This window comes from Schistocerca cancellata, chromosome 1, assembly GCF_023864275.1.
Source record: "Schistocerca cancellata isolate TAMUIC-IGC-003103 chromosome 1, iqSchCanc2.1, whole genome shotgun sequence".
Lineage (NCBI taxonomy): Eukaryota > Metazoa > Arthropoda > Insecta > Orthoptera > Acrididae > Schistocerca > Schistocerca cancellata.
This window is the reverse complement of record NC_064626.1, coordinates 1,158,882,060-1,158,898,889: the sequence shown is the minus strand read 5'-3', so window position 1 is coordinate 1,158,898,889 and position 16,830 is coordinate 1,158,882,060. Positions and strand designations below refer to the sequence as shown.

The 16,830-nt window shown below is 38.3% G+C and overlaps 1 protein-coding gene across 1 annotated transcript in view; it reads left to right on the top strand.

Moving 5' to 3' along the window:
• Positions 1 to 16,830, top strand: part of LOC126137422 (tubby-related protein 4) — a 554,251-nt gene that overhangs the window by 512,273 nt on the left and 25,148 nt on the right. The window contains exon 13 of the mRNA XM_049915215.1: positions 5,076 to 5,241. Within this exon, the coding sequence (XP_049771172.1) occupies positions 5,076 to 5,192 (117 nt within the window). The 3' untranslated portion in view covers positions 5,193 to 5,241. The remainder of the gene's footprint in view (positions 1 to 5,075; positions 5,242 to 16,830) is intronic.

The following is a 16,830-nucleotide window of genomic DNA, read 5'->3' as shown; positions in this document are numbered from 1 at the left end:
CGTGTAGTCTACCACCTGCTTTACCCACAACCGAGCCTACAAGATAATTCCATTTCATATCCCTACAAAGTATTACACCCAGGTATTTGCATGAGTTGGCCAATTTCAACTGTGACTCATTGATATTATAGTCATAGGCTGCTACATTTTTTCATTTCATGAAATGCACCATTTTACATTTCTGAACACTTAAAGCAAGTTGTTGATCCTTGCACCACTTTGAAATCTTATCAAGAACTGACTGAATATTTATGCAGCTTCTTTCAGACAGTACCTCATTATAGATAACTGCATCATCTGCAAAAAGTCTGAGGTTACTATTAATGTTGTCTGCAAGGTCATTTACATACAACATGAACAGCAGTGGTTCCAACACATTTCCCTGGGGCATACCTGAAGTTACTTCTACATCTGACAATGACTCCCAATCCATTATAACAAGCTGCATCCTCCCTACTAAAAAGTCCTCAGTCCAGTCACAAATTTTACTTGATATGCCATATGATCTTACTTTTGACAATAAGTGTAGGTGTGGTACTGAGTCAAATGCTTTTTGAAAATCAAGGAATACTGCTTCTACTTGACTGCCTTGATCCAAAACTTTGTATAAAGCTTTCATGCACAAAAGTAATGTATACAAGAAGCTGAAACCAGAATAGGATAAAAAGTCATCTCATTTACCAAATTAAGGAAATTTTCATGGAAAAGTAAACTAAAGAATCTGTGTGTTTGGCAATAGTCATGGCTATGAAATTTCAGCAGTGTTGATGGGAACATGTAATTTCGGGGGATCTGGTTTTTTAAAGCCAGGGGCTTCACTGAGTGAAATAACAAACCTAACAAAATTAACTGACAGCTAGTTTGAATACAAACAATTTTGTTGTGTCAATAGGTGAGTCAAACAACATCTATAGAAACCAGACATACAACATTACTACATAAATGAGGAAATGTTTAAACAGTTTAATTTGTGCAAATGTACTTGTCCTGACTATCCCACATCATCATGATTTACCATCCTGGTCATATATGAACCAGGAATTAGCTTTGCAAACAAGTGCATCACTGAAGTATGTACTCACAATAAAAATGTCACTGCTGTAGACATAAGCAGCTTGGGGCATTTGTTCCATGCATTTAATTTAAATGTATCAGGAAAGGGGTTACTTGCATTTCAAGGAAGAGTGATTATAAAAGGATAAGTGGCAAACAAACAGAGATTACGAAGTGCTTTAGACAAGTTGCAAACAACAATCTCATGGACCAAATGCAAATTACCAAGAGAACAGAGATAAATGAAGTAACACTTGTACAAGCTCCAGAAGTTAACTCACCTACCAGTTGTCACCAAAAAGCAGAAGCCACACACACAAAAGACACTGAAAATTTTTTAGAGTACATGCTGCAGTAGAAATGCCATTAGGTAAAGAACTAAAAACCACTTCAGCTAAAGTTTCTAAATGCCCAGATTCTGTTGTATTACACCATAATATTTAGTCATTAGCAAATAAAATTACCATGTTAGAAGAATTACTCCAGTACAAACTAAATGTAGACATAATCTGCATTATTGAACATTGGCAATGAAATGACAAAGCAAGTTAACTTCAATCTCAAGATATGCATTAGCAAGTCATTTTAGCCAAGAGATCTCCAGACATGGTGCTATCTCTGTGAAAGAGCAAATAAGTTTCTGTGATGTTAATAAAAGTTATATTGACCCAGTTGAAAGAGACTTCAACCTATCCATTACTAAGCTACCAGACTTTAATTTCATAATTATTAACATGTATAGAGCATCAAGTGGAAATCGTCAAGTGGAAGTCATCATGAACAAATTAGAGATTCTGCTGAACAGGATCAGTGCATTAAATATGAAGATAGTGCTATGTGATGATTTCAATACTGATTTTTCAAAAGATAACAGTATCAGTAATGCTTTGATAAATGTGACTAACACATTCAATTGATCCCCACAATACATTGCCCAACAAGATTAACAGAACTTCATCGTTGACCAAATATTCATCTCAGATACAAGTTACAAAAGACTACTGAGCATGGATTATAGTGATCATGAGGTACAGCTGCTGTGTATAGAAATGCCAACAGGTAGTAGCAGTTGTAAAAACAGCAGTAGTAAAAAAAAAAAACAGTTGAAAAAAGAACTTTTTCTGAAGACAGCATTAAAATTTTTAATTTCTTACTGGTTAAGGAAAATTGGAAAAGCAACTGCATTCAGAATAAGGTTGATAGCACATACATGTGTTTTCAGAATATCTTTCTTTACTATTTTAATACAGCATTTCCAAATAAGCCAAAACTGTAAAACCTAACAATAATAAGCAATGGACAGCTAAAGGAATAAAAATTTCCAGTGAGACAAAATGACTTCTGCAGTACTGTTGTAAGAAATATAGAGTCACCCAAGAATTTTCAGATTATTGTAAAGCCTACAAAAGAACCTATGGTAGAGTAGTCAGGGGGGCAAAAATTATGTGTAATGACAATTTGATAAGAAACTCATCCAAAAAATTAGATCCATGTGGAGAGTTGTAAAGAAGCAATTTTTTAGCTGAGTACCTAAAAAAAGAGAATGTGTCATTAACACTAGAGGGCTCAAAATTCACAAACCCAACTTCAGTCATGACAAAATTCAACAAATACTTCACTTCACTGGCTGGAGACTTCATTCAAATAAACTGTAAAGAACCAGTCCCAAGTCTCTCCAGCAAACCGGTGATCTTGATTGCTTCTTTGAATGTTTATGAAACAAATCCTGATGAGATTATAAGTAAGATTAAATCGTTAAGCAATAAAATGTGAAGTAGCCCTGATGGAATACCTGAATTCATATTAAAAGAATGCACTCACCACATAGCAAAACTGCTGGCAAAAATTTTCAACCTCTCTCTAGAGACTGATCTCTTTCAAGATACTCTCAAAACAGCAAAAGTTTCACTACTGGTAAAAAAAGGTTCTTCTTAAAAATTCTAAAAAACTCTTATGACAGGCTTTTAAGTTTCATAAAAAATAGCCTCCTCTTATGGCACACCACCATGATTGTAGAAAGTCTGAATCCACACAGACATTGTTTTTTGAGTACTTAGACTACACTTTAAAATCCAATTATGAACATAAATCAGTTGCAGGTATTTTTCTAGACCTGTCAAAACCCTTTGACATCCTGGATCATAACATTCTGCTTGAAAAATTTTAAAGACAAGAAGTAAGAGGTGTAGCACATAGCTGGTTGTGTTTGTACATAAAAAACTGGAGGCAGAAGGTTTTCTGGGGACTCTCAACACACAGCATAAAGGCTTTTTATATGATTTATTGCAGCAAAATAGCCATTGTAGTTTTACATTAGATTACAATCATTTGAGAGTGAATTACAAGGATGTATTGAGTGTCCGCATAATTCTTAGTAGATTACATTCAGTGCACGTATTATAACAGATTATCATTTGAACCATTTATTGCATAGTCTCTAATTGATCTGGTCCTCTTGTTGCATGTTACTATATGGTATCTCTCACATGACTGCCCACATAGTGTACACTTGCAAAGGTTTGACGGTTTGTGGTATGTTGTATTTGCACAAATTTCATGGTGGAATCTGTGTACTGCGAGTCTTGTAAGTACGTGTCTCATCTCAAAATTTGCTGCTGTCCAAGTGCGGTCGATCATGGCCCTGGATCCATAGAATTCCGTTGGTACTTCCTCTCTTTTCTTGAGTAGTGATCTTAGTAGGTTCTCCGATGCTGATGTGTTGGGAAGTAAGAACATTGTCCTTAGATCCTCGATGAGGAAAGATTCTCGGGCGAGAAGGTAGACTAATCTTGATCTTGTGGTTTTTGCTACCCCTAATGCTCTTTTGATATAGGTTGCTTTTACTCTTTCCTATGTTTCTAAGTTCTTTTCATTTAGGTGTATCCATATGATTTCTATCCCATAAGCCAGTATCGGTATTATTTTTGATTTGAAGAGTGCCATAGCTGTGTCTAGATTTAGTGTTATGATGGAACTAATTTCGTTTATCGCTCTGATGGCCTGTGTCGCTTTCTCTGTTGTGTGTTTAGTAAATCACTTTGCGGACGGCTGGAGTGTTATCCCTAGATATTTGTAATAAAGCATAAAGGTTTTTTAGAATGCATAAAAGGGCTATGAATAATTTGTGGCCTTAAAAAGATGGAGTCTATAAATCTCATTTTTTCTGAGCTTGATGTTTTGAAGGTCCTAAGTTTATACATTTATGAAACTGTCTTGTTCTCTAGAGGCTACCTCTTGAAAACAGGTAACAAAACAGGTAACAAAATATATACCACTGTTGTACCAGAGGAACATCAAATATACATAAAAAATGTCATAGAACAACAGCCTGTCAGAGGAGCATAATTAACTATGGTGTAATGCTACATAATAATATACCAGAAGAAATAAAAATTGTAACATATCCAATACTTAAAATTAAACAACAGGTATTTCTATTAAAGCACTATTTCTGTTCTGTAAAAGAATTTCTGAATATGTAACAAAGAAGTTGTTTAAAACTTAAATGGTACCTAATTTTAATTTGTTTACTATATGTTGATACTATGTATTATTGCAAGTTTTCTTTAACCTGCTCAGCATCGGTTGTACAATTTGTGCTGTATAGAACTGGTCAAATAAAAAGACCAGAATCAAAGTCAAAATTTAATGTGATTTTTCTGTGTGTGTTTATGCCTGTATTTGCTATCAGATACATGGATTTTGTAATACATATTTGATTTGAGTCTTATTTTCAAGTTCTTCCTACAAGAATAGGAAATTACTAAAAAATACCCCCTTTACACTGAACTAAATGAGGCAAACTCATTTTAGCATTTGCAATAACTCACTGTCATTTGACATGTTTCTTGACAGGCTGAATATGTAATACTGTCACCTCTATTCAGCAGTAGAGTTAGAGAAATGTCAGATTTAGAAGACATGAACAAGACTTTATCTCTTTTCCATTTTTTATTATTTCTGTAAGAATCTAAGTGAAATAGAAAATTTGTGAATTGATAACCAATCATCTTTTTGTCTAGGTGATGCAATTTGGCCGCATTGATGGAAATGCTTACACTCTAGATTTCCAGTATCCTTTCTCAGCACTGCAAGCATTTGCTGTGGCACTTGCTAATGTTACACAGAGGCTTAAATGAATGAGGGATCATATCAACATAATTCATCAGTGGATTATTATATGCAGAGGTAACTATGTGCAAGATATTTTTCACCTATATGAGTGGTATATGTATTGAGTCTGCTCTGTCTCATTTGTTTTTTATGTTAAATTGTGTGTGTTTCATTACTTTGCTTGTAAAAGCTTGCAAGGTGCCAGAGTTGCTTACTGAAACGATTGATTAGGTTTCACACAATTCTTATACTAGATTTTTTTTGTCTTCTGAGAACTGCTTTCTGAATTTTATAGTAATGTTGTAGCTATCCCCTTACACATATTCTACCTTTGTTTAGTTTCAATTCATATAAAATATTGATTGGTCATTTATGGTGTAGATACTGTTTTAGCAAAATTGATGTTTGATAACTTCATCCATTGTGCATTTCTGTATATTCATGAGCAAATTAAATTGTAGATACCTGCTTTGTTGGGAAAAGAGCACTCCCGACACAATGAGGAAAAGAACACTCAATACATCACCTTGTTTGGACCATGGTCAGATCTGGTGCTGGCCACTGGCACGACATTTGAGCTCGGATGGGCACATTTAATTGTGGGCAGATCATCTGTAGCAGAAATGTGGAACACTCCATCTCCAGTGGGATGTAGGCACTTGGGTCTCCATGTGCCACTTCCTCAAAGACATTAGTGAATACCTAAATTCAGAGAAAAGTGCTGCTGCATCCAGAGTCAACTGCTGTGGGCAATACCATCTTGCAGAAAGGGGACTCTTATCAAGTATAGTGGGATCTCGCAGCAGATAATGTAGTAAATAAATTTACAATTCGAAGCTGTACTATATCAACTGGTGAGCAGCACTACTGTTCAGAATCACCTCCTTGCCTTAGGATACAGTAGCCACCACAGCACAACTGAATCTCTGTTGATGGCAACTCAGAGGGAACAGAGATTATCTTAGGACAGTGACACAACCATTGAATGCTCAAAGTGTGAAAAAAAAGTTGACTAAACTGATTATCCACTGTAATTGACAATATGACGGGAATACATTCTTTAGAATTTGAAAGTAGCAGGGGAAAATGCAGGAAGTGAAAAGGCTATTTACAACTTGTACAGAAACTAGACTGCATATATAAGAGTGAAAGAACATAAAAGAGAAGAAGTGGGTGAGAAGGAGTGAGCCAGGGTGCAGTCTATCTCCAATATTATTCAGTCTGTACATTGAGTGAGCAGTAAAGGAAACCAAGGAGACATTTGGGAAGGGAATTAAAGTACAGGGAGAAGCAGTAAAAAAGTTGAGGCTGTCAGTGACTTTCTGATTGTGGCAGAGATGATAAGACTTTGAAGATCAGTTGAATGGAATTGATAGTGTTTTTAAAAGAGGTTAAAAGATGAACATAAAAAAAAGGTAAAACAACGGCAGTGGAATTTAGTTGAATTAATTCAAGTGCCTTTGAGGGGATTAGAAAACGAGACATAAGATAAGTTTTGCTATTGGGGGCAGTGAAATTACTGATAATCGTCAAAGTAGAGAGGACATGAGATGCAGAGAGCCAGGAGCAAGTAACATGTTCCTGAAAAGATTTAAGTGTTGGGAAGTCTTTTCTGGAGATATTTGATGAAAGTGAAATGTCGACAATAAAACAAAAAGAGAACAGAAGTGTTTGAAATGTGGAGTTACAGAAGAATGCTAGACTGCAGAAGAGTAGATGGCAGACTGAATAACTAATGATGAGATACTGAACAGAATTGGAGGGAGCAAAACTTTAACACAATTAGATCAAAAAGAGGAGAAGGTTGATATGATATGACATATCCTGAAGCATTATGGAATTGTCAATTTGAAAATGAAACAGTGGAAAGTCCAGGTTAGAATATGAACTATATTATGAAAAGGACAGATGCCTTACTCACCATGAAGATGACACATTGAGTTGAAGACAGGCACAATGGCCAAAAGTCAGTATGTAGCAGTCATTTTGTTTTGCCTGTCTGCAACTCAGTGTATCATCTTTATGGTGAGTAGCAATCTATCCTTTTCATAATATTCTCAGTTTGGTAATGGAAGGAAGTATATGGGGGGAGGGGGGGGGGGGATAGATCAAATTGTAGGAGGAGACAAACCAAGGCTTAAATACTTAAAGTAGGTGCAAATAGACGTAAACTGCAATATTTGTGAAGAAATGAAGTGACTTACACAAAGTAGGCAAGCATGGAGAGCTCCATCAAATATGTCTTCAGACTGATGACCACAAAAACAATGTACTGTTGTGCTGGTGTAGATCACAGTTTGTTTGAATTGTTTATTCATCCATCTTTAAGTATTTGTATGCAATTTGTGTCATTATGAGTTATGTACAAAAGGATTTATAAACTATGGCTGTCATGTTAAGAAACATAATTTACATACGCTATGGTAACACACATAATAAGAGAATGTACACTCTTTGACATAAAACTTGACCGGCGGCCGGCCGCTTCAGAGGCTAAATCCGCGCCGATCGCGACATGGGACAAAGAAACTGGCCAACTCGCTAATTCTCTAAGTCCGGTTATCTGCACAATCTGGCAACACTGTAGACTGCGGCACTTCCTGGAGGAAAACTTGTCCCAAGATAGAGAGACTCTAGGCTGATTACGCCTGTGGTCTAGCGGTAGCGTGCGTTGTTTCTGTTCATAATGTCAGTGGATCGAGAGCAGCTGGCATAAAATATTTTTATAGCCTCTTCTGTCTGAATGCTGAAGACGTGAATGTAATGGTAGCGCAGATTCAATCTATTTCGCTTTGTGACACACCGATATCAAAATTTTATCTAGTAACGATTTTGCGGCAGATTTCCTGCAGACTGTCCTCCTCTGGAAGCCGTATGCGGCAAAGCTCCGGGATCCATTTGCTGGCTACTGGCAGCGGCCGTGGAGACAGCAGCGGCGCTGCACTCCCCCGTTCTTTATCGAAAGCGCCTGCTACCGCTCATCGCTTTTGATGATTTGAAACGCTTTATTATTAAATGTTGCTCCACAGAAAATTTCTACAATTTCCATTCACGCTCAAAAGCAATGGAGACAGACGCCCTGATTAGTAGGCGGGTAATCGGCAAGAGCTGAGTATGGCCCGAAATTAATTTTATAGACTGGGACGAAATTAAACCACCTCACTACATTCGATGAATTTATAAATGCTTCATACCTCGTTTCTTTTCCTTTCAAACTTAATTATTTGTGCAACTTTTGGTCAATGATTGGATGTTTTCGTCAAGCCAGAGTGAGCGTCTGTGGTGTAAAATGTATTACAGTTCTTGTTTGATTCCTTATGGTAAGTCTATGCGATAAACTGTGTGAATACCTTGCAATGCATGCTCTGTAGCAGTGCAGGCACACTGCACATTTGGAGTTCCATGTATGGGTTCATGAAGTATTTATTGTTCATCGGAAGTGATAGTTAAGGTCATCAGATTTAATCCAGATAAATTTGTCGTTTTGAAGGTTTCAGAGAACGGAAAGGAATTGCTAACGCCGGTGTTAGAAAACGTCTACAGTTAAACGCTATTGCAAAAATTTAGAAGATGTGAACTATATTAATGAACATGTGCACTTCATAAACAACCTTCTGACATGTTAGACCTATATGACGAACAAAGCTCAAATTTATATCGTTGACAGTCGGTTTGTATCTTTTCAGGACCTATTTTACAGTGAAGCACCTTGGAATTTGCAAAGCAGAAATCCATGATATTAACTTAATTTACTAAGTCGAAATCGGACGAAGATTGATGTTTAAAGGCATTCTTCAGATTTCGCATAAGAAATGTTTACTAGCAGTTTGCAACTCCATTAATTAAAATGGAAAATAAAATGTTTTAGTCAGCGGCTTCTACCGTGATTCGAACTTATAGTACAAGCACTGCAACGCACAAGGGAACCTCTGAGCTAACGACACACTGGCGGCCAGGGGCGGACTATAGTCACTGCGATGTTGCCTGAGCCTCAAAACGCAACCTTAAACACAGAAACAGAGGAGGTGGAGATTACTGTTTTAACGTCCCGTCGACAACGATGTCATTAGAGACGGATCACAAGCTCGGATTAGGGAAGGATGGGGAAGGAAATCGGCCGTGCCCTTCCTAAGGAACCATCCCGGCATTTGCCTGAAGCGATTTAGGGAAATCATTGAAAACCTAAATCAGGATGGCCGGGCGCGGGATTGCACCGTCGTCCTCCCGAATGCACACACAAACAGGTGTTACTTATGTGAAGAACGCCGTTCTTGGAGTCCAGAAATTAAATATACTTTCTAATTGTGTCATCTTGCAGCGGATTATATCGTACGAGTCTTCGATGTGGAAAACGAATGTTAAGTGAATTTAGCGAGGTAACGCCGACCTACACCCGGAAGTAAATGCACTATCAGAGTGTTGACAAATACTTGCTACGACGATGCCATTTCTCGGCTCTCTGACGAGGCAGCTCTTCAGCGAAATGCTTGCCGTGATTCTCCGATACGGTTCTTCAGAGTGGAGACGCGCGCGCACGTTTGGTTTTTATGCGGCGTTCTCCCCTGGTGGTTTCTGACGTCGCCTTGTGGGCTATGTATACATATGAGACATTCAATTATCATTAATCCAGAATGATACAAGTTTCAGCTTCCGGCGTGGAAGAAGGCTGTTGACGCCGACATTATATCATTTCAACGTAGGGAAAGCAAAACGGATCATTCAATGTTTCTCATTCAACATAAAGCATGTGAGATAAATTTCCGTAACGTTCATAATCATCTAAAAATACAAACGAAGTAAAAATACACCGGAATCTTATTCGAATTGAATATAATGTAAGATACCAAACGCTTTGCACCTCGATGTCGAATTTGTCCACTTGCAATCGTTTGCAGCATGCACATAGATTGTCATGATTACCACGAGAATGAAGAAATATGTTGGTAAGGATGGAAGCAAGAAGAGACGCAGTCAACAAATATTCTATTCCTCATGGCATTCATTTCATTTGACACGTAAAAAGAGGTAAAGCGGGAATTTACTTTCGTTAACACGAAAGATATGCCGCACATATTGATAAGGAGGAAGTCTGCGTCTTCATACGTTTCCTCCTTGAAATCTGTATGCTCTATTATATACTAAGTAGCCCGATCATTGTTTCAGTAATGTTACCCTCTTGTTTGACCCCGTAACGATGAACAGATTCCAAATGCATGTCTCTGCGTGAAAGTAGCTGTTCGAACCCTTCCTGGGTTGTTTTTTGTGTTTTATTGCTTGGAATTCCTGAAGCAGACCACTGTGCCTTCCCCCCTCGTGGGTTAGGTCTCAAAACTAAACCGCTTTGTATCCAATGGCATAATTTATTCATACAGCATCAGCATAAGACTCTTGCGAGTGAGAGAATGACAATAACAATCGTAACAAGAACAAGCAAATAATGAATGATGTTTATTCCAACGCAGAACGAGAATGGCTTTAAATATAAAAATCTATATCTATATCCATATCTATTGATCTTTGAGTTGGCACAATGAAAATATATTCTTAGCATTTAGTTACTGAATTTAGTTCTGGATGTTTGCAGAGAAAAGGAAAAGTCGGTACTTCTCGCTAGTGTAATATAATGTGAACCAGCAACTACCCTTTCCTTAGAACACGACTCAAGCAGGTCCTCAAGTAGGCACTGCTGCACTCTGTTCCCTGACATTGCTCTGATGACGGTTAATGCAGATAGTTCCGATTATGAAATACAAAACGTATTGCAGGTTAGTTCCTAGGATAGTAACATTAAATTTGCGTTGTAGGCGGCACATGAACGTGACGACTATCCATATTACTCATCAATATAAAAAGACAGTATTTTGGGAATTTAGCAGGATTACTCAAAATGAATTCTGAAATTGGGTGACTGACCGCACAGGTGCTAAACGTCGTCAAGAGTATACGATGTCCTAATCGCATTAGGAATATGAAGATCGTCTTCGACAGCTCGCAACTTTCACATTGCTATCCCCACCCTACTCCAGACAGCTCTCGGTGGAGTTGCACTACGTTGCCGATGTTATGGAAGGCCTTCAAACCGACAACAGACCACATATTGAAAAATACAAGCGAATTCTCTTGCAGCGTAAGCTTATTGTAACTAATCTAAAAATTATTGGAGAGGAACATTGTCCTATTCAAAAAAGTAAAATGTTACACACTGTTGACGTCAAACGGACATTATCTATGTCCTGTCTTGTGTCCTACTCATCTATCAAGTGTACTATGAAAATGATTATATATAATGGATTATAAGGTAATGCATTGATACCAGATGGTGGGGGCCGGCCGATGTGGCCGTGCGGTTCTAGGCGCTTCAGTCTGGAACCGCGTGACCGCTACGGTCGCAGGTTCGAATCCTGTCTCGGGCATGGATGTGTGTGATGTCCTTAGGTTAGTTAGGTTTAAGTAGTTCTAAGTTCTAGGGGACTGATGACCTTAGAAGTTAAGTCCCATGGTGCTCAGAGCCATTTGAACTATTTAACACAAAATGACATTAAAAATTTAAGTTATTCACGAGCAGCTAGTTGAGAATATGTATGAACATTAAATGACACGACGAACCGTCATGTTCTGCATATGGATTCAAACCCAGCTCATGCAGACTAAGCAAAGATTTCGTGACTGACGGAAACTAACAGTCATTCCTGATTAGGCATACAGAGAGTGATATACCTCGATTTTAGACAGTATCAGTTAGCAAATATCAACTTTAAATTGCATAACGCAAACATTTTTAACAGACGCGAATTCCTACCCAGCATCTATTGTCCCTGTTAACGAACTACGAGAGATGTTAAATATTGCTTCTTCACAAGTAACTTACTTGAAATGCCGTGAGGTAAAGCTGTGTGTTGGACACGGATTCGAACCCGGAACCTAATCGGATTGCTATCGAAGCACAGTCAAATGTGACATATCGGAATTTCGCGGCAGTAACTAGATGTTATAACTGAAATGACGAGACGAAAAATTAATTTTTTCCTTCCCAGGACTCCAACCCGGCACCTATCGCTGTTATATTCTAGAGAAAACTAACGTTAAATATGGGTTTGTTGCACCATCAGTGACATGTGAGCATGTTTGAACTGAAATAATATGACGAAGAGTTCAGCGCTCACTGGGAATAGAGCCCCACACATATCGTTGTTGACTACACACAAAGAGACGTCAGCTACCGAATTTTTCTCCACCAGCTGCTCAGAATAGCATCTTGAACTTACAGTCATCTCGCAAATAGTTCTGTGTCTCACTGGGAGTTAAAAACGTCAGATATCGTTAGTGTGACAGCGAATGAAAATACTTTAAAAATCAAAATTATTATCCACCAGCAGACAGGTGTTCTCATGCTAGAGCTTGATAATACATAATTAAATCTTTAGTGCCGGGCCAGGATTCGATCCCATTCACGCATAATATGTGAAGGTGTTGAGGAATCTGCAGTTTTGAACAAACAACAAATTGTAGCCGAGATGTATTGCCACGAAGGGATCAAATTCCGCGTTAAGGGCGGTCTGAGTTGCATTCCCAGTTCAGAACCAATTTTATCGACATACAGAAGCTCAAATAAAAGATGGAATAAGTGTCCTGTGACCATACATAGCGTTTGTGTCGTCACTTGAAATAAATAACTAGTATAAGAAAGGTTACTGGTGGTAGAGTTTCTACATGTCGCCACTCCAGACTTTATTGTGGTTCAACCTACCGTCTACTTGGTAAAGAAGGAATATCATCTTTAATGTGAATTTTCTGACCATGCAGCCATTATATCTCCTTCACTTGGTGTAGCCAGGAGAGAATGGAATCTGTCTCTCCCTATCTAAAATCATTGACAGAAGTGGGAATCGAACCCAGACCATAGGTATAACAACCTACCATCCGTCCAACAGACCACGAAATCCTCTTCTCTGCGAGTCATTTTTCTATCGTAACGCAGTTGTGCCACACTGGATGAGAATTCTGACACACAGGCTCCCTGTAGTAATTTGCAGCATGTTCAGTAAATTCATTTACTTGGTTGACCGAATCACCATGAACTAGCTGCCTCGGCTACCCAGTGCATACATTCGACTATTTTGTAATCACAGAAATAAAATCACGTTACTGCCACCTACACACAACTGCCAACATTGTAGGATGCAGAAGTTTAAATAAGAAGTGTTCCTTTTCACTTGAGCTATTCTATTGCGCTATCTGTTACTAGAAAACGTCGTTCAGTCCAAAAGAAAAGCTGTAACTATTTGTCTCTCAGAAGTCAAGACATGGCCATATGCATAATCTCACAGTGCTGTGGAATCCAAAAGTTCTGAAGGAATAGTTGCCGAGCTCTGGAGCTGTTGTAGTTCCGTGTCAGCTTGTAGCATAGATAAGATGTCGCGAGTTCGAATACATTCAGTGCTACATTTTTTAAAACGCAATTCTGCTCTCTGCTGAAGTTATCAATCTAATGGAACTTTGAACAAATTCCCTTCACTTCTCAACCCAAAGTAGTCGCATGTGGAAAAAGGACTAACTACTGTGACATTTTGTCCTATTCAGGTTTAATAGACAGCAGGCAGCAGATGCATCTCGAAGATGTGCAGGGAGAGCGCATCGTGCCATAATATGTCAGAAAAGTATTTTCTACATTAGCCGTCGTGTGGTAGTGATATTTTATTCTTCTTCAAACTTTGATTGACAGCTTTAACTCAGAACAAATTTTCTACATGCATGTAATCAATAAACTGCATGTGCATTGTCAGACTGTCATAGGTAACATCAGAGAATTCGCATATATCGTTGATGATTAATTTCTCTCTCATGTTTACTATTGTTTTAACAACACTAAAGGAAACCTTACGAAAATTGTGCACTGTATTATAAGAAATGAAATAAAACTAACGATGATAACCTTACGACGAAAGTATCTGTACACAAGCATGCCTCTATCGACACGAATTAGTAAAATACTACTCACTTAGATTTTGATAGGGTCTGTGTTTAATTGGTATGCTGTGTCATACTCAAGAGGTATGCAAATGTGGCATTTCATAAATATAGTTACGTATTCCTAGAAACCCAAAATTCGCTTGTCAGCAGCGGAAAGAGGCGTTACCTGTTGTGCAGCATTGTAAGTTTTTCAACATTGCACTATGAGCTGAAAGCACTTTCTTGCGATTTCCGTATTGATGTTTGATCTGACTGCTTGTAGCTCTTTCACAGAAGGGATAAAAACGTTTCAGTCACTGAGACTGGAACTGCGAACCGTAACAGACGCTGTTTCACATGTCAGCACGTTACCACAGAGCTGGCGAGGGGGTATGGGTCTCAGCTTCCTATTACGACGGCAATAGTAACTAGAACTCGTAAACCGCTATTTAAAGGTCGAGATTAGTTGCAATTTCCACCTGAAACGACTTTCTTGGGCTGAAAACCGTAAATTTTCAATCTTTTGTTACCCTTCAAGCTATAATAACTCAGATTATTCAATGGAAATGACAGGTAAAATCAAGTGAACTTTGAGGCTTAATTCCGTGCACACCAGGAAGTAACTCGTCGATCACAGAGTTGCCAAACATACGTTGCCTTGTTGCCAAATCTCAGTTACAGTACCAGCAGGAAGAAGACGAACCGATGTGATCCTACAGCGGTCTGGGAAGTGACCATAGCTGGTGTCTCCAAGTCGCGGCTGCTACGGCCTGGAATACGTAATGCGTCTGATTCGCTTTCTGTAACTAGGTTTAGGGACTGGAGTGTAGTTACTAATAATACTCAGAACTGACTGCAAACTGAGCATCATAAATCAGTAACTCTCATTGTTGTTTTTATATTTCTTTCGTAAGTGCACTCAAAACTAAGAAAGTCATTCACAGGCGTTTTCCTGCCTCGCCGATAGTCGAGCAGAACAGACAAATAAAAATAAAAAAGAATGTGTGTGTGTGTGTGTGTGTGTGTGTGTGTGTGAGAGAGAGAGAGAGAGAGAGAGAGAGAGAAATAAAAAGCAATGAGAGAGTGTGTAAAAAATTGTTGTAAAGAAATTGAATCATGGTATTTAAAGAAATCTTTCATTAAAATGACACATTCCACATCATTACGAAATGTCGTATTCATGATCTATGGAACAAGAGTTAATCTAATGTAATGTAATCTAATCTAATCACATCATATTGATTATTAGCCATGAAGAGTCATGAACTACCGAAAGTTTTGCCAATACCAGTAACCAAATCTAAACTTGAAAATAAAAGACGACAATTTTTGTAATAAACCGTGACTCCTATCAAGACCCTTTCATCCCTGTTATCTAACCACGAAAGATGTCTGATATACCTCCATTCTAAAGTAACAAAGTGTGCATGCATTTAAAGATGAAGTGCATGATGTGAAGTTCTGTGACGGAGATACGAACCCAACGCGTAATCCGATTGTTAACTAAGAAAAATCAAATGTTACGTATCGGTTTTTCTTACGAGCCGCTAGGTGTCTGAATCTAAAATAAGGATACAAACTTTTGTGCCTAAGCGACAATCGAACTGCACACCTACCGCGCATCCACGAATATAGCTTAAGTATCAGTTGCTTACTCATGAACAGTAAGATGTGTGCGTGTTTGACCAGAAATAACGACACCTGTTGCGATTGTTGGCAACACATGAACAGACATTGAAATTGCGCGTTAATTTTCACTAGCAGGTGGGTGTGCACTTGATAAAGCTAGAAATGAAATTATGAATATTTTTGTACTGGATCAGGTTTCAGACCCACATACTTACCTTTGGAAGAGAGCTAGAGAAGATTGCAGTCTTGGGAAAAGGAACGAAATGACTGAACTATACTGTTCCGAGAGATTCAGATCCTCGAAAGAGGAGATACGAATTCGAATCACAGTCCAGCACCAAATTTTTAAACGTCTCTAGTTCAATCAAGTACAAGTAAAATAAGAGCCCTGTCTCTTTAAATGGCTATCGGTTCATCAAATAAAATAAAATTTTCTAATGTAAGTAAGTTTACTGGCGACTGTATTTCTGTTTACCATGACTTCCGCTTTGTCATTTCCCAACGAAAACTGGCTCTGCTCAGTTGGTTATGAAGGAACGTGATGTTTAATGCGGATTCTGGATTATAACGTCTTTCTCTTGAGGTTACCAGAGGTAAAATAAATCTGTTTGTGCCTCTTAAAAGTAAATGCCTGAACCCACGCATTGCACCTGTGATAGCTCGTTCCACCAGACCATTGTGGCCACATTACCCAGCCCCAGGAGTGTGCTGTAACGGATGATGTGCTTAGCTTACAAAATTAGTCACGGTGGAAAAAATGCGAGTCTATTAAATGGTCAAGTAGAAGCAAGCTTCTGACGCAGAGATTATGCTATTCTCATGTCAGCAGGATGTAAAGACTCTTCTAGGCATCATAGGCTGGATGTGAAGCCATTTTGATTTTTCACAAATTCAGCAAATTTCTTAGTTCGAGAAAATCCACTGTGAAGTGTGAAGTTGCCGGATAATTCGATTATTACTGTTATTATTAATATCATTTTATTCATACTGCTGCTGTAACACAAGTGCTTGAACATCATTTAGTATCTTTTGGTCACTATAGAAGTAGTTTCCCAAGAACAGGTTCTTTCCCTGTCTACGGAATCC